At 40.1% G+C, this 20163-nt stretch overlaps 1 protein-coding gene across 2 annotated transcripts in view; it reads left to right on the top strand.

Annotated features, from left to right (window-relative positions):
• The window catches only part of GRID2 (glutamate ionotropic receptor delta type subunit 2), a 685769-nt gene that overhangs the window by 555234 nt on the left and 110372 nt on the right, over nt 1-20163 (top strand). For both annotated transcript variants that reach the window (XM_042812758.1, XM_042812757.1), the window contains one exon: nt 6471-6783. In XM_042812758.1, coding sequence (XP_042668692.1) covers nt 6471-6783 — 313 coding nt within the window. The remainder of the gene's footprint in view (nt 1-6470; nt 6784-20163) is intronic.

Raw genomic sequence — 20163 nt, 5'->3', positions numbered from 1 at the left:
CCCACCCCGGGAGAAATTCCTCCATCCTTCTAGCTGGTCAGGCCTAGAAGAGCTAGGCTCTCCTCAGCAGCCAGGAAGGAGCAAAGGAGCACCACTCTGCAAGGAAGACTTGCCCAAGCCCAGCAGTAGCTTCACTCCTGATGAGTACCCCCATCTCTGGAGGGCTCCCTCCCAACACACCCCCACTCAGGGGGAGCTTCCCCCTAACAGGCTCCTCCCTCAGACCCCCAAGAAAGGGTGCCAATGCAGGGCCACTCCCAAGTATGACCAAACCCACCCTCCCATTAAAAAAAAATCTCTCTGAGATAGTGCCCCAGCAGCAGGGCTGAGGAGGAAATTGCCCCTATTACTACAAACAGGAGGAGCTACAGCACTCACCATTAGTGTACTCCAAGCTCAGGGGCACTCATATGCCTGGATTCACAGTCCCACTGCTGCCAGAGCTGCTTGCACATATATATTCATCCTTGCTCAAAGATGACCTGCAGCAGAAGTCAAGAGTGGAAACTGCATACATCAAGTTGTTTTTTTTTTTTTTTAAATCCTGAGATTTCCTTGTGCTCCTTTTTACACCAGCAGGACCAGGGCTGGGAGAAATAGCCCCATTTGTGTTATGAATGTTTACATTTCAGTTGCTCTCTGTGAACCAGAAGATGCTGTTACTACTGCTAAAGGTGCAGGTTTTAAAGCCAAAGACTCCTATTTTTATTTTCCTCAAAATAACTGCTGTAGACATTCTTGAAAAGAATTTACTGGTGGTTTATAGAAATCCTTTTCACAATCTACAGGTGAAATTTAATTGTTGAACATAATGCACCATTGTAAGATGTAAGGAGTGATGCAGTCAGACACAGAAAGTAACATTAAATACCGGAACTACAAGGTGACAAAATGCAAAAATCAGATCTTGCAGAAAAGAAAAAAGAAGTTTAAAACTAAAAAATTCAAAAAATTACAATCACAATCCACATGAAAAGGAAAACTGGAAAAAACCTTAACTTATTCTGATTGCCCAAGCAGTACAAGGCCTGTGAGAATGGAAACATCCGCACGTGCCGTAATCTTGATGCGATTTGTGGGTTTAAATTGTAGTGATAACCTCATTTTGCCGTTTTCCTTACGTTCTTATAAAGCCAGAATGCTGTGATCGTACGTGCTGAGCTGCAACCATTAAGAAAATCGAATTTTCCTCCAACTCAGAAAATGTCACAACTGAACTTTCATTGTCTACCGTTTAGACTAGGACCACATTTGCCTTGTGTTGATTCCTTTTTATCATTTCTCTGCTCCTTGCACCCAATGTTGTACCGTACCCCACTCACTGCAGTGCTCGGCAAAGGACAGTACTAGGCACTGCGTGCCACAGGCTGGACGCGTCCCAGTGCTCAGTGGCTCCAGAGATGGAATAATGGCCTGGAACAATTTCTGTTCGAAATGAATGATTCATCAGGCAGCAATCACAACCTCCGAAGCCTGATTGTTCTACTAAAAAATCTCCACATCATTCTTTTCCTTGTACTAGCCATGGATTCGCATAAACCTAAATAACACCCTTGAGGCGGTAACCAACCGCTAGATCTGTAAATACACGTCACGGGTGTAATGAATTTGCCAGTCTGCTGCAATTTTGCTTTAAATGAAAATGCGAAATGGTTGTGAAATCCTTCTGTACAATTAGAAGACATGAAGTGTTAGCGGGACTGCGTTTGCAATGTAAAACTCATGTTTCCTCAATATCATTTCTTTGGCATCTTCTCGACCCCTCCTATAATTAACAGAAAAGGTTCATACCATCCTTCACTTTTTCTGTCCCTCCTGATGCAAAAGAGAACCTCTGGGCAAGCAGCCAGTTTGTATCTACCCCTTACCAAGTGCAAGCTGTTCTCAAAAGGCTGCTTTCTTATTTACTGCGAACCAAGTTCTGCTCCCATAACTCACGTATCTCTCTGTTTGGCAACTCTGTGACGGGAAGCAAAGGAGCAAAGAATAGTTTTAAATTAAAGATCTAACCTGTTTAACGCACAGCGTTTCCTAATTTTCCCAATCGAGTATAACATGATAATTCTGCCAACATGTAGAACAAATCCAGGAACAGGGGGAGTGCTTTTCACCTCGTAACATGTGAGCCAGAAATTACTTGGGAACAGTGCATTTCTACAAAAGACAAGTCCCACTCAAGCACAGTGGAAAATTGTCGTCTCCTCTTTGTGAGTGCGTTCAGAAGATGTCTGTGCCCACTGCAGGAAAAGGGTCAGATGAAATGGTAATTGCTGCAGTGAGTGCGTTGCTTTCTGTGTTAAGGACCGACAGATGCAATATGCGTTAATCCAAATCAGGGTGCGGCAGGCTCTTCTACAGATCCCGATACTGGTGAGAGCAGTCTTGGGCTGCTCTCATTTGCAGCCATGTGGGATGGAAGCCCTGGGCTGCATACATGTGCCCTAAGCCCACACGCCTCGTGGAGCTTCTGCCAAGTTCACTCTTCTTGCTCCAAGGATGGAGTGTTACTGTACCCAGTGGCTGCTGAAATAGGAGCTGGAATCAGCATTTCAGAGCAACTAGTCTGTGGTTTGAATAGGGTACCCACTCTTCCTCCTCTTTACATTTCTGCCCAATTCACATGAGGTCTATCCTTCCTACGTACACCTTTTTCTTTCAAAATAAACTGGCTGTAATGTGATGGTCTGTTAGTGTAACCCTACAGAGCTTTGACTCACAGACGGGATGAGTTCGGAGAGCGGCAGCATTCAGCAGAGCCAATCAAGAGGAAGCGATGCGTTACTGCACATCTTTCTTTTGCCACGAGATACCGTTTTGCAGCACTTCCTTCCTTCGGTTACACTCAAGGCCGTGCTACCAGGGGGACGAGCCTGTGTGACAAGCAAAGGAGGCAGAATAAGGCTCTTTTGGGAGAGGACAGTAGACTTTCTTGCGGTTCTGAACTCAACAGTGAGATTTATATTCATGAGCTGGTTTCCCATAATGTGCCACGTCACTTGAACTGCTGTGACTTCTTTTCTGATGAGCCATCAGGAAGCAAATGGCATTGAAACAACTTCACTTAGATCTGTTAGAAATGCAAAGCGAAATACATGCCCGAGCACTTCCAAAGCAAACTACCGGCAATGGAAAGCTCTATAAAGTTCTTCCCTCAAGTGCATCTTCCTAAGGGGAATGGCATAGGAAGGTAGAAAGCATACAGGAAAGCCAACATGAGAAGGTAACAAACACAACAGCAGTTGAGGAAAAAAAGAATTATTTTTGCAGGCACTTTACCGTGAGTAAAACTATATCTGCAGTTAATTTTTACTGTCCATGTTAAGGACTGCATGGCACATGGAGCTGTGGCTTGTTGCTTCCAACGTTCAGTGCATCTTGATTCAACGTTAACAATGAATTACCATAAACATCCTCATGGAGCAATTTACAGTCAATTTTTTTTTCCCCTGTTCTCAGTCATGTACCACAGGAATCATCTTAAGATCGCTTTACATGTATATAAGGCATACTTGCTTCAGCAATAGAACGGGAGGATTTCAAACCATCGCTGATGAGCCGAGTCTGTGACAGGTAGCAAAGCTTTCGGGCCTATTGGTTCACTTATTTTGGATTTCCTGCTTGCGGTAATGTTGATCAACTATGACCTCAGGAGACCTGCTATCAACTTTATGAATTCCTAAGCGGGTCACCTAAAGAAAAATAATGCCCTCTACTTTTTTCTATGGAACCGATTTCAGAATTCACAGTTTCATTAATCCAAAATGTGCTAGAACAGACTTCTAAGATGCCAGTGGTTGATTTTGGCACTGCGAAAACTGAGCGGAGAATTTTACATGTTTATAATTCAGATTGGCAGCTTTTTATCTAAATATTGACATAATCGTATGCGTTTGCTTCTCTCCCTCAGAAACGCTAAGTGAACCTTGAATCCTTCAAACTGATATCTTCTCTGATCCAATTCGACGTGTTAATGACAAGCATTTAATTTTTTCCATCTTCCAATTTAATACACGGTGACAGATTCTGTACATAATTAGGAATGCTCACCTTCAGTGGATCAGCTGCTGAGTGAAGTATAAACATGGTTCTGTGCTAAATGTACAGTTTTCCACTAATCTGGTGTTTATGATTTGATTTTGTAAGCCAGGAACATGAGTTGTCGTAGCTCAGAGTAACCTTTATTTTATGGAAAAAGGGCTACGTGTGGGAGTACAGAGAAGTCAGGATGCCTCCTTCTCTACATTACTAGCAATTTTTTAGATCAATACATAGCCGTAACACGATTTCTGCTGCCATATCACAAAGAAAATGCAACATTTCCATTAGGACAACATTGCTCCTTTCTCGTAGCTGGCAGTTATCCAGAATGGAACCATAACATTGTGGAATGTGAAAGACTGCTCCTCAGGGATGTGAAATAGAAGCAGCGTTTCTATAAATATCACACGCTGTGCCCTTCAGTGTATTTCATGGAGAAATATGTTCCTCTTCAAAAAAAAAAAAAAAAAAAAAAAAAAAAAAAAAAAAAAAAAAACACCTCCTCCAGATTTTTTTTCCCTGAAATTTTCTTCACTTATATTGGTTTTCCTTGAAAGATCTTTAAACATCTTCCAAGTACAACTTGAATGGCACTTAACAATTATCTAGTGCAGTATGGAAGTATTTCAGTGATACATGAAGTTAAACAGCAGGGGTTACATGTATCTCTTAGTGGTTCTGTATGCCACCCCATAACCCACTTCATGTTTTAAGACACATTCTGGAAAAAAAAATGGCCTTACACACTAAATATGATTATTGTTTTACTCAAGTTATTGGTACAGAGCTCTGGACTTTTTGATTTGGAAATTATTTTGAACGTACAGTTCTGTTCACTACTGCGGAAAACATTCCAGGTGATGTCTGCTTTGAATGCTGCCCAGCACAGCTGCGGCTGAACACTTGAGACGCTCAAGTCATTTGTTGGCTAAAAGTTCTATAATTTTATACATTAATTTACAAAGCCAAGCTTTCAGCTGTATACATCAACAAACCTTCATTTCAGATGCTACAAGACCTAAACTACAAATTAAAGATGAAGATCTTATTCATGATTTATAAACAAACCAATATTTTCAAGCGCCTTACTGCTTAAATCATCAGGCCCTCAGCTACTTTCCACTGTTTCTCAAGACAACGAAAATTAATGTGAAGTACATCGTGTAAACCAAAGACTTCAGTGCACTGTGATTAAACGCTGTGTCTGTACCGTGGGCAACAGAGTGTCTCACAGATGGTATTTTGCAGATGATTTGCAAATTTGATTCTAATCAGTTTCAGCTCCATAATTTCTCACTTAATGTTTCACATTTCTTAGGAGCTAGCAATCTCTGCCGCCTTTGGACGAGAAGAAACTCAACACAGTTAATAAAATTGACTCAGTACTGACAATTTGATGCATTTGTGCTCTCCTCACTCCCTTCCAAAAGACCACATGCTGCTTTAGGCAGATCAGGAACAAATTAAATCAGACTGGTAGCATCTTTAGGTATTTTAAATACTCTTTTTTTTGTTGTTGTTTTTTTTTGTTTTTTTTTTTTTGTCGAAAAATATCTAAAATTAACGGTGTCTTTCTTCACTTTGGAGGCTTTTTAAAACAGTGTTACTGTGTCTGCTTTCACTGTGGTAAAAATTGTATCTATATAAAGGAAAACAGCATCTGCTGTAGTTGTGCCTGCTGCCTCTGGAGTCCTAATATCCAGACATGCTGTGGAATACGATGATTGGATCAAAGCATATTATTCATCCCCTACTTATCTGAAGTGGGTTCTTAAAATTACAAAAACAAAAACAAAAACAAAAAACAAAAACAAACAAACAAACAAAAAGGCACAAAGCAGTAGCATACAGAGGAACTAGCAGAGAAGGATCTGTGTGTGCTGCCTGCTGTTATGCACTTTGTGCACTGCCATCGAGGTTGATATTGTCCAGAATATTGAGTATCCCAAGCACCCCAGGATGTATGAGATGCCCTTCGTCACACAGCAGCCCTTTATCGTGAGCATCATATCAACAAAGTGCTGGAAATCATACAGCTCTGTCAGGAACAAATTTCTTCTAATCAGAAATGCTGTACACAAAGCCACAGCAATAATGATGGCATCAATAGTCCAAGAAAGATGACCAGAAGTAGATTTTGTTGAGCTATTACCTACATTGGAAGTGTTCTGATTTTTTTGAAAATAATAACTTGAAAAGCTAAGATGTCTGAGTCCACAGAGCAAAGTTTGCTCATGGAGCTAAGAGAGGTGGTACAGCTGTTCTGCTACTTACATTTCTTACATTTCTGAGTTTGCTTATATTGTGCCTTAAATGTTGGCCTTGGCATCTGCTATTCCATACTAAATTTAGCCGCTGAAGATCAAGGAGGAGCAAAGATCATTTCTGTACCTCCTGTTCACACATTTTATTCTTCCTTCCTCTTTCCTCAGAGAGCTGACATAGGGATCTCTGCCTTAACCATCACCCCCGACAGAGAAAATGTGGTGGACTTCACAACACGTTATATGGACTACTCGGTGGGCGTGCTACTTCGGAAGGCGGAGAAGACAATGGACATGTTTGCCTGCTTGGCGCCATTTGACCTCTCCCTGTGGGCATGCATAGCTGGTACCGTGCTGCTAGTAGGACTGTTGGTCTACCTCTTGAATTGGCTCAACCCTCCTCGCCTTCAGATGGGATCTATGACCTCCACAACGCTCTACAACTCCATGTGGTTCGTGTACGGATCTTTTGTGCAACAAGGTAAGACACAGAGGGAACCTGAGATGACAGTTGTGTGTCTCCTATTGCCATCCTCTGTGAGGGACTGGGAGCACGTCTGAGCCATGTGCTGCAAGTTTTCTAAAGCATGCGGCAGCCTGGGTTGTGAACCATGAGAAGTTTTTTGAGCACTACATGCTAGTTTATTTTTTATTTGTAGATGACTAGTGCTTGGAAAGGGTATTTCTCATCACCTTCTCAAAAATTATTCATCCTTAGTGTAAGTGCTATGTTCCAAAGAAGTCTGAAAATGTCAGGGTTCAGCTTTTGAACAAACTTTAGGCTGGTCACCAGCGCCAAATGACCTTACCATGTCTCATACTCTTTCCTCCTTTTCCCACTTTATCTCAGTTTTCCTCATATAGCTCTTAGACACAGCCAAGTTACTCTGGCGTTCCTGGATTCTCTCTTCCTTCCCTGCAGCAGCGTGGCCCAGTCTGGTTTATATTACCAAGTCTTTCACGGTCCATCTCTTCTGCAGATATTTAATCGTTTATCCCAAAGGCATCAAGGATGGCTTGGCTTGGTATATGCTTGTTAAAATTCTTATCTACAAATCGGAGTTCTAATGCAAAATAGAATAAGAAAACACAGCTTCACATAAGATGGCTTAGGTGATAACACCTGACAACTGACAAAATAAAACAATTATCTTCTGGTATTTATGCACATACTTATCTGTTGTCCGTACTAGCACCGCAGATACATCTCCTTGTAATTCTATGGGGCATTTAATCTGCAAAGAATCATGGCCACTACTTCAAAACTCACAGATATCAGATGGAACACAATAGGTAAAAGTATTTATTCAATAACATAATTAGAAATTACCTTATTACCTACTAAAAAAAATCGAATGAAATTTGTGACAATTGAAGATGTACATGAATGTTGTCTAAACTTCTAAAAGGAGGAAAACAACAACTGATACCATCACCTAGAAAAGGATAAAAGCTGCATTTGTGACTGTCCGCAAGAGATATGATTTTAAATTCATCAACCTAGAGAGAGTAGTTTTGACATTACCATTTGCATTTAGCAGTGATGGCCAACTGAGCAAAGCTGCAGAAGTTGTTTCATGTGTCTCTGGTGTATTTTTTTTTAATAATAATTTTTATTAAAAACAAACAAACAAACAAGAACAAAAACAGACTTCAGAGCCAGTTTAGTGCTATAATAATTTTTTCAATGTATGTGGGTGGATTTTAAAGTTTTCTTTCTGTCCAAAATATTCCCAGTGTAGCTGTTTAGGGAATCCAACTGTGAAAGAGCAGTTGGTCTGTTAAAGAACTAGACTCATTGCATCTGTCTGCCTTTTAGGTTAAAACCTGTGAATTAGTTTCTTTACTGTGTGAATATGAGGTGATTTTATATAGCTTATTGGTTGGCATTCGCCTTAGCACTTCCACTGTACTCCCAACATCATCGGTCTCTAAAAGCTTTCTAGGAAACTGCCCAGCAGTGTTTTGGATGGAGGCAAAGCTAGTTTAATTGCACACTTCGATCTCATTAGTTATAATTTGAATTGTTTGCCTTAGATCTGACCAAGTCAATATGTATTGTCCAGTGCCCCGAAGTTTTCCAAGTCATAGATCTAGGGTGTTAGCTTTCAAGGCTTCGACGAATGCTCTGTTAGCATATATAGAAAAGGGCTTTCAGAACCGTCAGTAAAGTGAGTGTTTGGGGAGGGCTGAATAAACACCTCAAATAAAGCACAAAGACAAAGAGGAAGTTAGATGAAAAGAAATGAGATGAAATGACAAGAAAGAAAGAATACAACAAAAAACAAACAAACAAACAAAACAAAACAAAACAAAACAAAACAAAAAAAAACACAATTTACAGTTAACATGGATTTGCTAAGGAAAAATCATACTTAGCCAATTTGATAGCTTTCTAAGCTGGAATGACCAGCTGGATAGATGAGGGGAGAACAGTGGGTGTTGTCTCCTTTGACTGCAGCAAGGCTTTCAACACTGTCTCCAGTGACATCCTCGAAAGCAAGCCCGAGAAGGGTTTACATAAGAGTAGACTGAGAATTAGCTGCAGAGGACATCTCAGAGGCTTATGAGTCAAAACACAGCCTAGTGTGAGGCCCGTAGCTAGCAGGGTGCACCAGCATTCTGTACTGAGTCAAGTCTTGCTTAGCATCTTCGACAATGACCTGGATGAAGAAACAGAGCATCTCCTCGGTGAGTTTGCTGAAGATGCAAAACTGGGACGAGTGGCTAATACCCCAGAGTGCAACCGGGATGAGTGGCTGACACCTGTGAGCTCTGTGCTGTCAGTCAGAAATATGTGGACAGGATGGAGAGGTGGGCAAAAACCACTTGAGATTCAACAAAGGCAAGCACAAGGCCTTGCACTTTGAGAGGAATACTGTCATGCACCAGCACAGTCTTGGGTCTGACCTGCTGGAAGGTAGCTTTGTGGAACAGGACCTGCTGGTCCTTGGGGACACCCAGTTGACCATGAGCCACTGGTACACGCTTGTGTCTGAGAAGGCAAATAGTATCCCAGAGAGCATCAGGAACACTGTCGCCAGGAGGTTGATGGAAGGGATCCCCTCTATTCTGCCCTGGTGAGGCCTGGGCTCGCAGTGCTATGCACAGTGCTGGGCTCGCCAGTATGAGAGAGACATGGAGCTGTCGGAGTGAGTCCAGCACAAGGATACTGAAATCATGAAGGGACTGGGGTATCGTTTATATGAGGAAAAGCTGAGAGAGTTAGGCCTGTTCATTCTGGAGAAGACTGAGAGGGGATCAGATCAGTGTGTCTTAAGGGAAGGTGTAAAGAGGATGGGCTAAATTCTTCTCGGTGGAGCCCAGCAACAGTGTTAGAGGCAAAGGGCACAAACTGAAACCTGGGAATTTCCATCTTAACATAAGAAAAATTTCTTTACTGTGAGCGTGACAGAGCGCTGACACAGGCTGCCCAGATAGGCTGTGGAGTCTTCTTCCCTGGAGATCTTCAAAACCCACCCGGAGCTGGTTCTGTGCAGCCCACTCTAGATGTCCCTGTTTGAGTAAGGGGATTGGATTAGATGGTCTGAAGTCCCTTTCAACCTGAACTATTCTGGCTGTTTCTGTGTCCGTGTGATTACTGAAAGCCACTGGCTTTTACTCATTAGTAAATCGTGTGTAGTAATAGCTGCTGGGACACGGAGGCCCAAAGCACTAAAACTGTTGTGAGACTTCAGAAGAAAAAAATAATAATTCACAGAAATTAAAAGGTGTGTTGCATTTATTTAGAGAGAGATTTATTTGGAGAGATTTAGAGATCTCACCCCTCTACCAAGTACATTTCCAACACAACTCCTTACAATCCAATAGAACAATTTAAAACGTGCACTTTATTTCCGCTGAGTGAGGGGTTGCTATACAATACACCTCTCCTTCAAAGGAAACGCAGAAGGACAGTATTTAATTTGCTAAAGGGAAAAATGACACAAATTTAATAGCATTCATACTAAAATACAACAACCTTGCAGACCAGTTTAAATATCAAGACTCAGAAGACCTCAGAAATCCATTGTGAAAGAGTAATAGATCCATTTATAATGTCAGCCTGTATTTCACTTTCAATTTGAATATAACACAAAACTATATTAGCTGATGCATTATTGTTTACCAACCCTTGTGAATACAGACAAATGAAAGTAATTTCCACTGACAGGCTGACTGGCTATTGTAGTAATTTTGCTTCTGTTTTCACTCATCAGCTCTTCATTCAGCAGAAAAATCCGCAGGTTTTATTTGTTTTGGAATAGCCAATCTGTTGCTATTAATTGTGATTGGCATACTTTAAGCGCAACAGCATGGGGCATTTCAAAATCTGTCACGTTCATTTAAGAAGTCTTTCAGCTGTAGATTCAAAACATGACAAGGTGCTCATTTCTGCCATCAAAACATATAGCCAAAAATGCTTCTATATCTTATGCTGAGAGCAATAAGGCAACATGAACTGAGGATTGCTAGCGCTTTGATAGTGCCAGATTCTTTGTTTGGGGCAAGCCGGCACATTCTGTCATTGTCTGTTCTTTTTTTCCTCTAGCTAAGTGAAAGATTTGCAGGCAGGGAGCCTGGTTCCTGCTGGACCTGCTGACGGTCTAAAGAGCCTCTTGGTATATAAATCAAATTCTTTAAGGAACTGTGCGACGTATTTTGATCGAATCAGAAATAGTTGTCTCTTCTGCTTGTTCTGAAATAGTATTCTGCTGTTTTCAGTAGTAGATTTGGTAAGCTGCATCAGCTTGTATTTCGGTCAGCCTGACTGGTGCTCTGATCAAATTCCTTTAATGAGTTCTAACCTTCACAATTTTTGATATATCAGAAAAGTACTGTGACATTGCCTAGACACTTGAATCAGCACAACCAGCCTGGTAGTTTTTAGGGCGGGCGTATGGGAATTGCTGAATGACAGCCTGAACCTCTGATTGATCACCTGAGGTGAGCAATGCGTCAACCACAGGAGCACAGGTGAAGGCAATTGACCTGCGCTGCTGGAAGGGGTGGAGCCTGGCTCCACCTCTCCAGACCCATTTAAGAGCTGACTAGCAGTGGAGAAGGGTCTCTTCTTGACCGTCTCTTTAGAGGAAATTCTGCTGGAGTTTTACAAGTATGTCTGGGATTCAGGTAAGTATTTTTTCTGCTTCTGTGCAGTACCTATGTAGCTAAGTTCTCTGGTATACCTCATAACTGTAACATTTGTACATTTGTTGATTATACAGTGGGGTCTATGAGTTCCTGTTACATTCTGTAGCAAAATTTCAGTACTTTTAACTCAACTCAAATGTTGACTGTGAAACTGCAACTAGGATTCTACTAGTCTTGTTTATTACAGAGGCTCAAAGCTTAAATTTGGCCTGCAAAGCACTTTTACTGAAGGAAGTTTAGAGGGTGACAGAGGGCAGGTCTTGCTGGATTTGCTGCCAGCTTGTGGCATGCATAAATGCAAAGCCAAATCCTCAGAGCTGAAGTTTAAATGTAGTATCTCTATGCTTGCTTCCTTGAGAGCTTAGACATCACTGGTTCTCATACCATTTAAACTTGGGTCTTGATTTTGGCTTTCAATTTCTTTTTTCTTTTTTTTTTTTCCCTCCCATGGAGGAAAATTAGCATGATCACACAGTCTACGTACACTGTTGAAACTTTAGTAACATGTAGGTATATTTTCCTTCTCTTTTAATTTTATGTTCATTCACTGAAGACATTGATGCATTGGTAGTCATATGTATTTTTTTCTAATCTATTAGATGCATGTTGGTTTTGATTTCAAGGGACAGTTTTGAGAACAGAGCTGAAATGTCATTGACTAGGCTCACTTCATATGAAGAAACAATGCCGAGCATTTCTTTTCTGTACTTAAGACCTTCATACAGTACACTTTTCAGTAAAAAATGATGACCAGTGCATTAGAATGCCTGGTGCAAGCTCTGAATCTCTGTAAGCAGATTTACAATATCCTGTATTGTCATTACGAAGGCAAGTGAGTTCTTAGAGGGAGCTGTGTAGTACTGTGAATGAGATTAAAAACAAACGCTTTTGACCCCACCGCTTACCCGGGTGTGAGATTCTGTAGTGCAACGTTTATTCCTGTTATGTTTGTTTATGTAGCAAATTCATGTACTGAGACTGAAGAGGATTTAGGTCACTTTGAAAAGTACTAGGCTTGCTCTGGAAGTAATGCCTCCTGTGTTATTCTGTTGGCCTGCAATGTTAGAGGTGGATGTTGGTGGTATGGCAGTAGAGGTTGAACTTTCCCACCCATATCTTGTTACGTATTGTTGCTGTGCAACAGATGGGACAGAGGAGCAATCTGACAAAATGGCATCTGACATGGAAGTGCATGTGACTCGAAGAGTGTCACTGACTTACTCTGTGCAGAAAATTTGGCACTCACTGACATTTATCGATGCTTGCTGCACACTTATGGAGACCAAGTGAATGTGAGTGCAGTGAGGCAGTGGACGGTGTTTCAGCATTGGCGACAGCGTCAGTGAGTCATCTCCACTGGTGCAGATTTTTATAAGCCAACATGTAGGCTCTTGATCATTGCTGGTCAAAATGCATAGCTAATGGGGGAAACCAGTTGTTTTGTAGCTGAGAATTTGCTGTATCAGTGGTCTTTGTAGCTGTTACAATTTCCACAGTAATAAGTAGGTGCGGTTACTTTCATAGCAAGCTACTGGTTTTCCAATCAGTTCTCTTCCACTTCTCAATGGCCATTGTGAAAGTGTGTGTGTATGTATATATATATGTAGCTTTTTTCATAACTGGCTTTTCCAGTTGGGTAGGAAATGATTCCAGAGTTCACCTTCCAGTTCATTGCCAGCTCCTTCTGTATTTCCCCTTGGTTTCCCACTCCATCCTTTACAGATCTCGCTATTTGCCACCCTCATGCAGCAGCTGGAGCCCATCATTGCTGCAGCTTTCCTCTTGGATGTCAGTCAGGACCTCGCTAGCTCTTTTGCTCCTGCTTCTCCCCACTGACTCTGCTTCTTTTGGCCCTCTATTATTATGCATGCTGATCAAGAAGGCGCCTCTCCTGTGAGAGGAGGATGAAAGAGATGAGGCTGCTCAATCTGAAGAGGAGGAGGCTTGGAAATGGGTCTCATCAATGTCTATAAATATCTAAAAGGAGTGTGCAAAGAGGATAAAGCCAGACTCTTCTCAGCGGTGTCCTACCCCAGGGCAAGAGTCAGTGGGAACAAATGGATGCAAAGAAAGGTCTGTGTGGACAAAGCCAGTTTTTTCTGCTGGTAACTGTACACTGAAACACACCTGTGGAGATTATCTCCCATCAGTTATTTCCCACATAATCCAGTTTGAGTAATGTGTCATAATCCAGTATGATATAGACTTCGCTTAGTTTTTCTGACACTTTAACTGCATTTTTCTTTCTCTTCAGTCCTGGCTACTCCCTCAAATTTTGCTCTCAGTCAAACATGCAAATGTGGAAAACCTAATGTGTGACCAGAGATCAGAAAACTGATCCCAAAGCAGTTTAGTTTACTGAATGCTAACTTCCAGTGACTTTATTAAAAACTTCATGGAGATCAAGTGAATCAAAGGCTTCATGTTAGAATGTTTATGTATACTTGCTGAGGACCTACTCTAATCTCCTGAAGGTTTTCTATTTGCTTCTTATTTCTTTATGAATTTTTGTTATGAAATATTCCAGAGAGAGCACTCTACTATTGCTACTACTGGAACAAAGAAGTCCAGTGCTTTAGGAAACAGAAATAAAGGATTTAAGACCCAACTCTATTTGTACAATAGATTGTTTTTGGACAAGTGAAATGCTGTGATTTATAGCAAGAATTTACACAGGAATGTTCTGGAAGGCTTCTTTTCAAAAGCTGCCTCTCTGGTTTGGTTTCAGAATACACCGACAAGTTTACTTAATTTAATAGAATTGCACTAATATAGACAAAATAATGAATTTGTACTGAAAATTAAAATGTTTTGTCTTAACATGAAACACACAACAGAAAGCCTTCTTTCTCCTGTACCTCTTACCATGCGTTGTTCATTTCACTTCGATTTTTTTCTTCAAGAGGAGGTATTTCTGAATTTAACTGGAAGGATTTCAGGTTATTCAGCTCAAGATGCAGAGCTGTTTCACATGAAAACATGCATATGAAAGAGAAAAGGCAGAGGTCCTGTTTGTTTCCTTTTTTTTTTTTTTTTTTTTTTTGTGAGTAGTTTAGGTTTTGTTTTTTTGCTGTAAGAGGAAACATCTTTAAAGTGCTGAATCATTTGAGATTTTGCAGTGATTCCAGCAAATCCAATATTTGTTACTGTTCTGTAATTAGGGTTTGACCACACGTGCTTAAAGTACTACTCCCAATAGTACTCTTCTGTTCAGAGATATTAATGTTCTCCCATAAGCTAGCAAGGTTTTGAATAAACAGTGGGAAAACATCTCTGAAGGGTCGTCTTTATCCCCTTACATTTTGATTAGTTTACAATTCTGATCACGACTGGGGATTTTGATTGGTCATCAGCAGTGTCAGCAATGGTCAATTACATTCATAATGCCTGGTAAATGAGCAAATCTTAATGTTTGTTTTGTTTAAATTATATTTCATAAAAGCAGTAAGATAGACATGAAGCCTTGGCTCTTCTAAGTCATTATTACAGTTTGTGGATGTTTAAAACTGCTTGGGCTTCTCAGTCCTGTTCCTTGTATTACCACCCAAGGCATGATATACACCTCCTGGAATGTGCTGCTGTTGCTTAATAAACTACTCTGTCTTATCTTACTCTTGGCACATCCTTATCAGCAGGAAACCATTATCCTGTAACAACATACATTCCTGGTGACATTTCCTCTTAATTAACTGTACACCAGCCTCTGTATTTACTATGCAGAGAAAACCTCTAAAAGCCTTTTGAAGAAATGTGCTCTCTTTCTATTATGTCTTCATATGTGATATTTGGTGAAAAATCATTATTTTCAAGAAAGATCAAGCATAAGAGCTTTAGGACTAACACTTAAAGCCCATTTTAGTCTCTGCTTCTGAGCTTCTGGCTAACCACAGAAGCTTCATTTAGTGTCTTGTGCCTCACTTCTCACTTGCAAAATAGAGGTGTTACCTACCATCCTTTGTAAAAACATGCTTTATATCTTCTGATAGGAAGCAGAACTTAAATGCCAGTCTCTTTAATATTGGTTATAATTGCTGTTCAGACTTCTTCCAGGTCTTAACATATTCCAGTAACAAAGAGAATAGATTGGCTGAGCCTAAAATGCACTTAATAACTGAGTACTAAGCTGGGAAAGTGAGAGGCAAACTTCTTCAGGAAAGAGCACCTTCCATGTTTTTCTAGCACATACTCCAGCAGTATTCTTGTTCTACTTTAAAATGTGAAACTTCCAAATTCATATTTTATTATACTAAATCTAGGCATATGTGTTACTTTGTGTATGTACTTTCATGAGGCTATCTCTTTAAAACAGGTACTGCAGCCTTGTAGTACTTGTACTCCCTTTTCATGACTCAGTTTTTGGCCAGCTCCGTTGACAGTATCAAAAACCTATATTTTGGCAGTTTTGTTATATGTGTCAAATGTGTTCGGAAACTACAAGCAATCGACGAAACTGACAAAATATACCAAACATTGTCGTATATACAGTATACATTTGCAAACATAGTCTGTGGCTGAATGTTCATGCCATTTTAGAGGCATGTTTGACTGTCTGTTTTTGGAAATGTAATTCCAAGGAATAACCACACATCAAGAAAAATCTTCAGCAGTATGGACATTTGTTTGCAGCAGTGCAATAACGCTAGCATTAAACTGCCAGGAGACATGCTTGGATTTTTCCCTAAATTGAAGTTAAGACTCAAGCAGACCTCAGAGGTGTCTAAAATAATGGATAGCTATATCTTGTGTGCATCTGCTTTCTTGAGTAATAGCACTGAGTACGTAAAGCAATATATTTAGAGGTGTTGTGTCCAAAGCACTTCCCAAAAGAGTAAACAGCTCTGTGGAAGCCCAGAAAACACCCTCCTTCCCACACAACTTGTTCCAAGCCTGATTCCAAGTCTGTGATGAAGGAATGTCTGTGTGACTAGGGTATAAATGTTGATCAAACCAAATGAGTCAAAAGGAATACTGGAATTGGATGTCTTCATCTTCCATTCCTTCAGAATCACATTCACTCAGAATAATTTATTTAATTATTTCTAATGTGATAACATTCTCTATATTAATAAGGAATGGGTAAATTAGATCCAGATTAAGTAATCCGTTTTGACTTTTTGGATTTCATCTGTGTATATTATGTATTTAAAGAAGGAAATGACAAAGAGTTTAGCCAGGAACTAAATTATTCTTGCCTTAAACAGGAACATAACCTATGCTGTCATATGCAAAGTTGTTTAGAAGCTGAAGAAGCAAGCCTTACTTGTCCTGATAATCAATTTTCCTGCCCAGAAGCTTGCACTTCAGCTGGCAACATAGGATGTTCAAGGTAGGGAGGAAGTAGGATATGAGTTATGGCTTTATTAAAAATGCTCCCTTCTGCTTGGATGAGAGCAATTTCATCTACAGACTGATGAAACTTTTTCAGTGGGGATTATCTGATGCACCAGATGAACATGAGCTTAGAGGGGAACCTGTGGTAGTTTTCCATTTATTTTTCTGGTCAGTGGGGAGTCCCTCCTCTGCAACAGCTGTGCCACAGCTTTATCTGCCCACAAGGCTCTTCTTCATAGTGCCAGTTAGGGGGGGATGTGCCAGGAAAATCATCTGCAACACGTGAAAGCAAGAAAGCAGAAAGCTTTTGTAGGTCCTAGCGAAAGCGTCTCCCTTCTTCAAATGTTGAGAACTTTTTCCTCAAATCTCTTCTACTACTAAAACATACAGAAAATGAGTTTATTATTTGATTTTTTATTATTAAAAATGTGTTTATTATGTTAATACTTAAATATTTTATTAATATTTTGTATTTAAAATTAATATTGAAAAGAAACAATTATATATGGTGAACCTTTCAAATTTTCATTTTGTCATCTTTCCAGAATGTAACTACATTGTTTTTGCTATGGCAGCACCCTCAATTGGGAGCCAGCTGCTGCCTCATTCTTATTATTCCACCCTCAGCGGGGGAGGAGAGATTGCAAAACGGGACATCATCTTTCCAGTGCTTCTGCAGTTAGCGAGAGATGGTATTGGGTAAAAAATGTGCAATACCTCATCTGCCAGACAAAAACTGAGATAAAGTGTAGTTCTGACTGAAGAGTTTACTTCCCCCACAGTGGGACAGATAACAGTAAATAGGAAAGAAAGAAAATCTTCTGCAAAGAAGCTGTTACAATCAAGTGCAGTCAAGCGAGAATGTTAGTTGTGCATGCCTAGACATAGTTGCTAGTAGCACATTTTTAGGTATAAGCACGTATTTCATTCTTACAATAGCTTCTTGTGTTTCTCTGTCCCCAAAGCAGAAAACATTTGCTGTCTGGTGAAGACATCCTTGAAATCATTTGTCACATCTGTGTGAATCATTGTCTTAAGCAAGACACTAGATCATTTGGAAAAAAATATATATATTATTCAACTTGCAAACATGAGCATTTGTATAAGTGGTTTTAATCAATAAAAGGCATTATAGCATTATTCTTAGCAAAACTTAAAAGAATGAGGGTTTTTTCTTTCCTTGGTTTGCCGTAAAGTTCTGGATTATTACTGTACGTCAACTTGACCTTTAGAGATTGCTTTGATAACAATGTTACAGGATGTGCTTAAGGTGGAATTTTAGGCTACACTTCAAAAATGTCTTATTTAGAAACATAATTAGACCTTCTATATTAGTTGTGGTTAAATTTTGTATGGTTAGAACTTCAGTGCAGAGAAGCGCTTTGAAAATTAAAAGATAACTAGAATCAGTGGCACAAAAACTGAACTAACATATGCAATTCTCCTTGCCTGTGTAGGAATCTGACGCCACTGTCAGCCACACACCGCTCTGTTATGATGAATGCTTAGACATCTTGCAACAGCAGGCTTATATAGCATTGAAAACCCGAACAAAAAATATCTTTCAGTACCTATCTTTTTCATAGAGGGTTGGTATTTTTATTTAAAGAAAGAAAATATGAAAAATAAACATGCAGCTGTGCAGTAAAAAAAGGCATTGACAGTGCCTTCTACTGGGGTAAAAATGCTATGGAGCAATGGAAGATGACGAAGAGTAGTTAGCTCATCCCTTCTGATGACCAGTGATGGCTCAAGAGAAGCATGATCTCTATTGGGACAGATGCTGCTCTTCCAGCTGCTAACCTTGAAAGGACGATGAGGAGAGGCGGACTTAAGATTCCACCCCTTGCAGTCACACAGTTGTGTTGCTTGTGTCTGAGCTCCCTGGGTTAGGTGTGCATTCTCACCTGGTACTCAACTGTTTGTTCAGGCCATTACGTGGCAATTACTCTGCACGCAGGCTTTACTGGAACTATTATTTGTCCTTATGCTCTCCCTGAGTCATATTTTGTTTCATTTGTAGTTGTTTGGTTTCAGCCGAAGGGGACTCCGTCTCCCTCATGTTCATAATGTCGTCCCTGACAGGCGCTTAGATAAAGCAGCACTTTAGTACCTCATTAATGGCATTGTTCAATTTGATGTTGATTGTATGTGCAGATGGCCTGTTTTCAGTCCATTGTGCACAATCCCTTTTGCCATCCTGGGAGGTGCTGCAGATAGTATTGTCAGCAGTTTATGGGAAGGCTGCTGCTATGTAGACTGCATGTGATACTTTGCTTCTTAGCCACTTATGGATATGTACAGGAGATGTTAATTGTGGTCCTTGGAGTCTTTAGATCATTGGTATTCAGACATTAGCAACAGAAGGCTTGGTGTTCAGCATCTCTTTAAATCCAATCAGAAGTTGGTCAACCTGTAAGGTTGTTTGTTAAGATCAGGTACAACTATTCTCTGACACAATAGCTAGTATATGTCATGTTGATGCATTCACAGTGGCTGCAAATAGTGACTTTGCAGAGGTATGTGATCATTTGCAATCTAAGAAGCACACACTGCAGCCCTGCGAAAGAGGATCCCCAGAATCTCCTCGCATTGTTTCATACATGTGCACTGAGCTCCAGTCAACTTTGGTTACTGTATGTTTCTCTCTTCATGATTAAATAATGTGAAATTAATTGTTCTGTGTTGAGTAAGTGGCAACAGAAGATTGGTCAGAGCTCCTCCTGAGTAAACAACTGTTGATGAAGTTGCTTGGCCTGTTGCGCATTTATTTGTGATGATATAATTCAATGGTGCTAGATTTGGTAACCCCAAAATTAAATTTGAAGCCTTATTAAGTTTTCTGATGAAACTGTGTATTTCAGCAGCATTAATACATGAGGTTTCAGCCAACCTATTCATTAGAGACATGCAGCAAGCTTTGCAGTTCAAATTTGGTCACACTTACAGCAGTCATAAGATTTACATTCAAATATCAATCCTTGCATGGTATTTCATCGTCTGAATATATGTAGTGTAAGTAGTGCTTCATCTAAGAGCTTCCAGTAACTGCAGTAAATATTAGGAGACACCTCAATTTTCAAATTTAAGCCACAGTCATTCCTCTTCTTGTGTAATGACAGCAAAATAGAAAAATGAAATATATTTTTATGATACATTTCCCCTACTTCGTCACATAATTATTTCACCACGTGTAGGAGCAATGTAAAGTCTATCCGTCCTCTGTCTCTGTGTAATTACGTAGCACAAGTCACTGCAATGTATTGCCATTAAATTAATAGAAACTTTTAAATCTATGATGCACTATGATTTGCAGTGGAAAATATCTCATTCTGAAAATTCTACAGGAAGATTGAATTTGATCACTGTGAAGTTG

This window comes from Centrocercus urophasianus, unplaced genomic scaffold (genome assembly GCF_019232065.1).
Source record: "Centrocercus urophasianus isolate 14NV4802_14NV808 unplaced genomic scaffold, USGS_Curo_1.0 seq_13, whole genome shotgun sequence".
In the NCBI taxonomy this organism is placed as follows: domain Eukaryota; kingdom Metazoa; phylum Chordata; class Aves; order Galliformes; family Phasianidae; genus Centrocercus; species Centrocercus urophasianus.
This window is presented reverse-complemented; position numbering and strand designations above follow the sequence as displayed.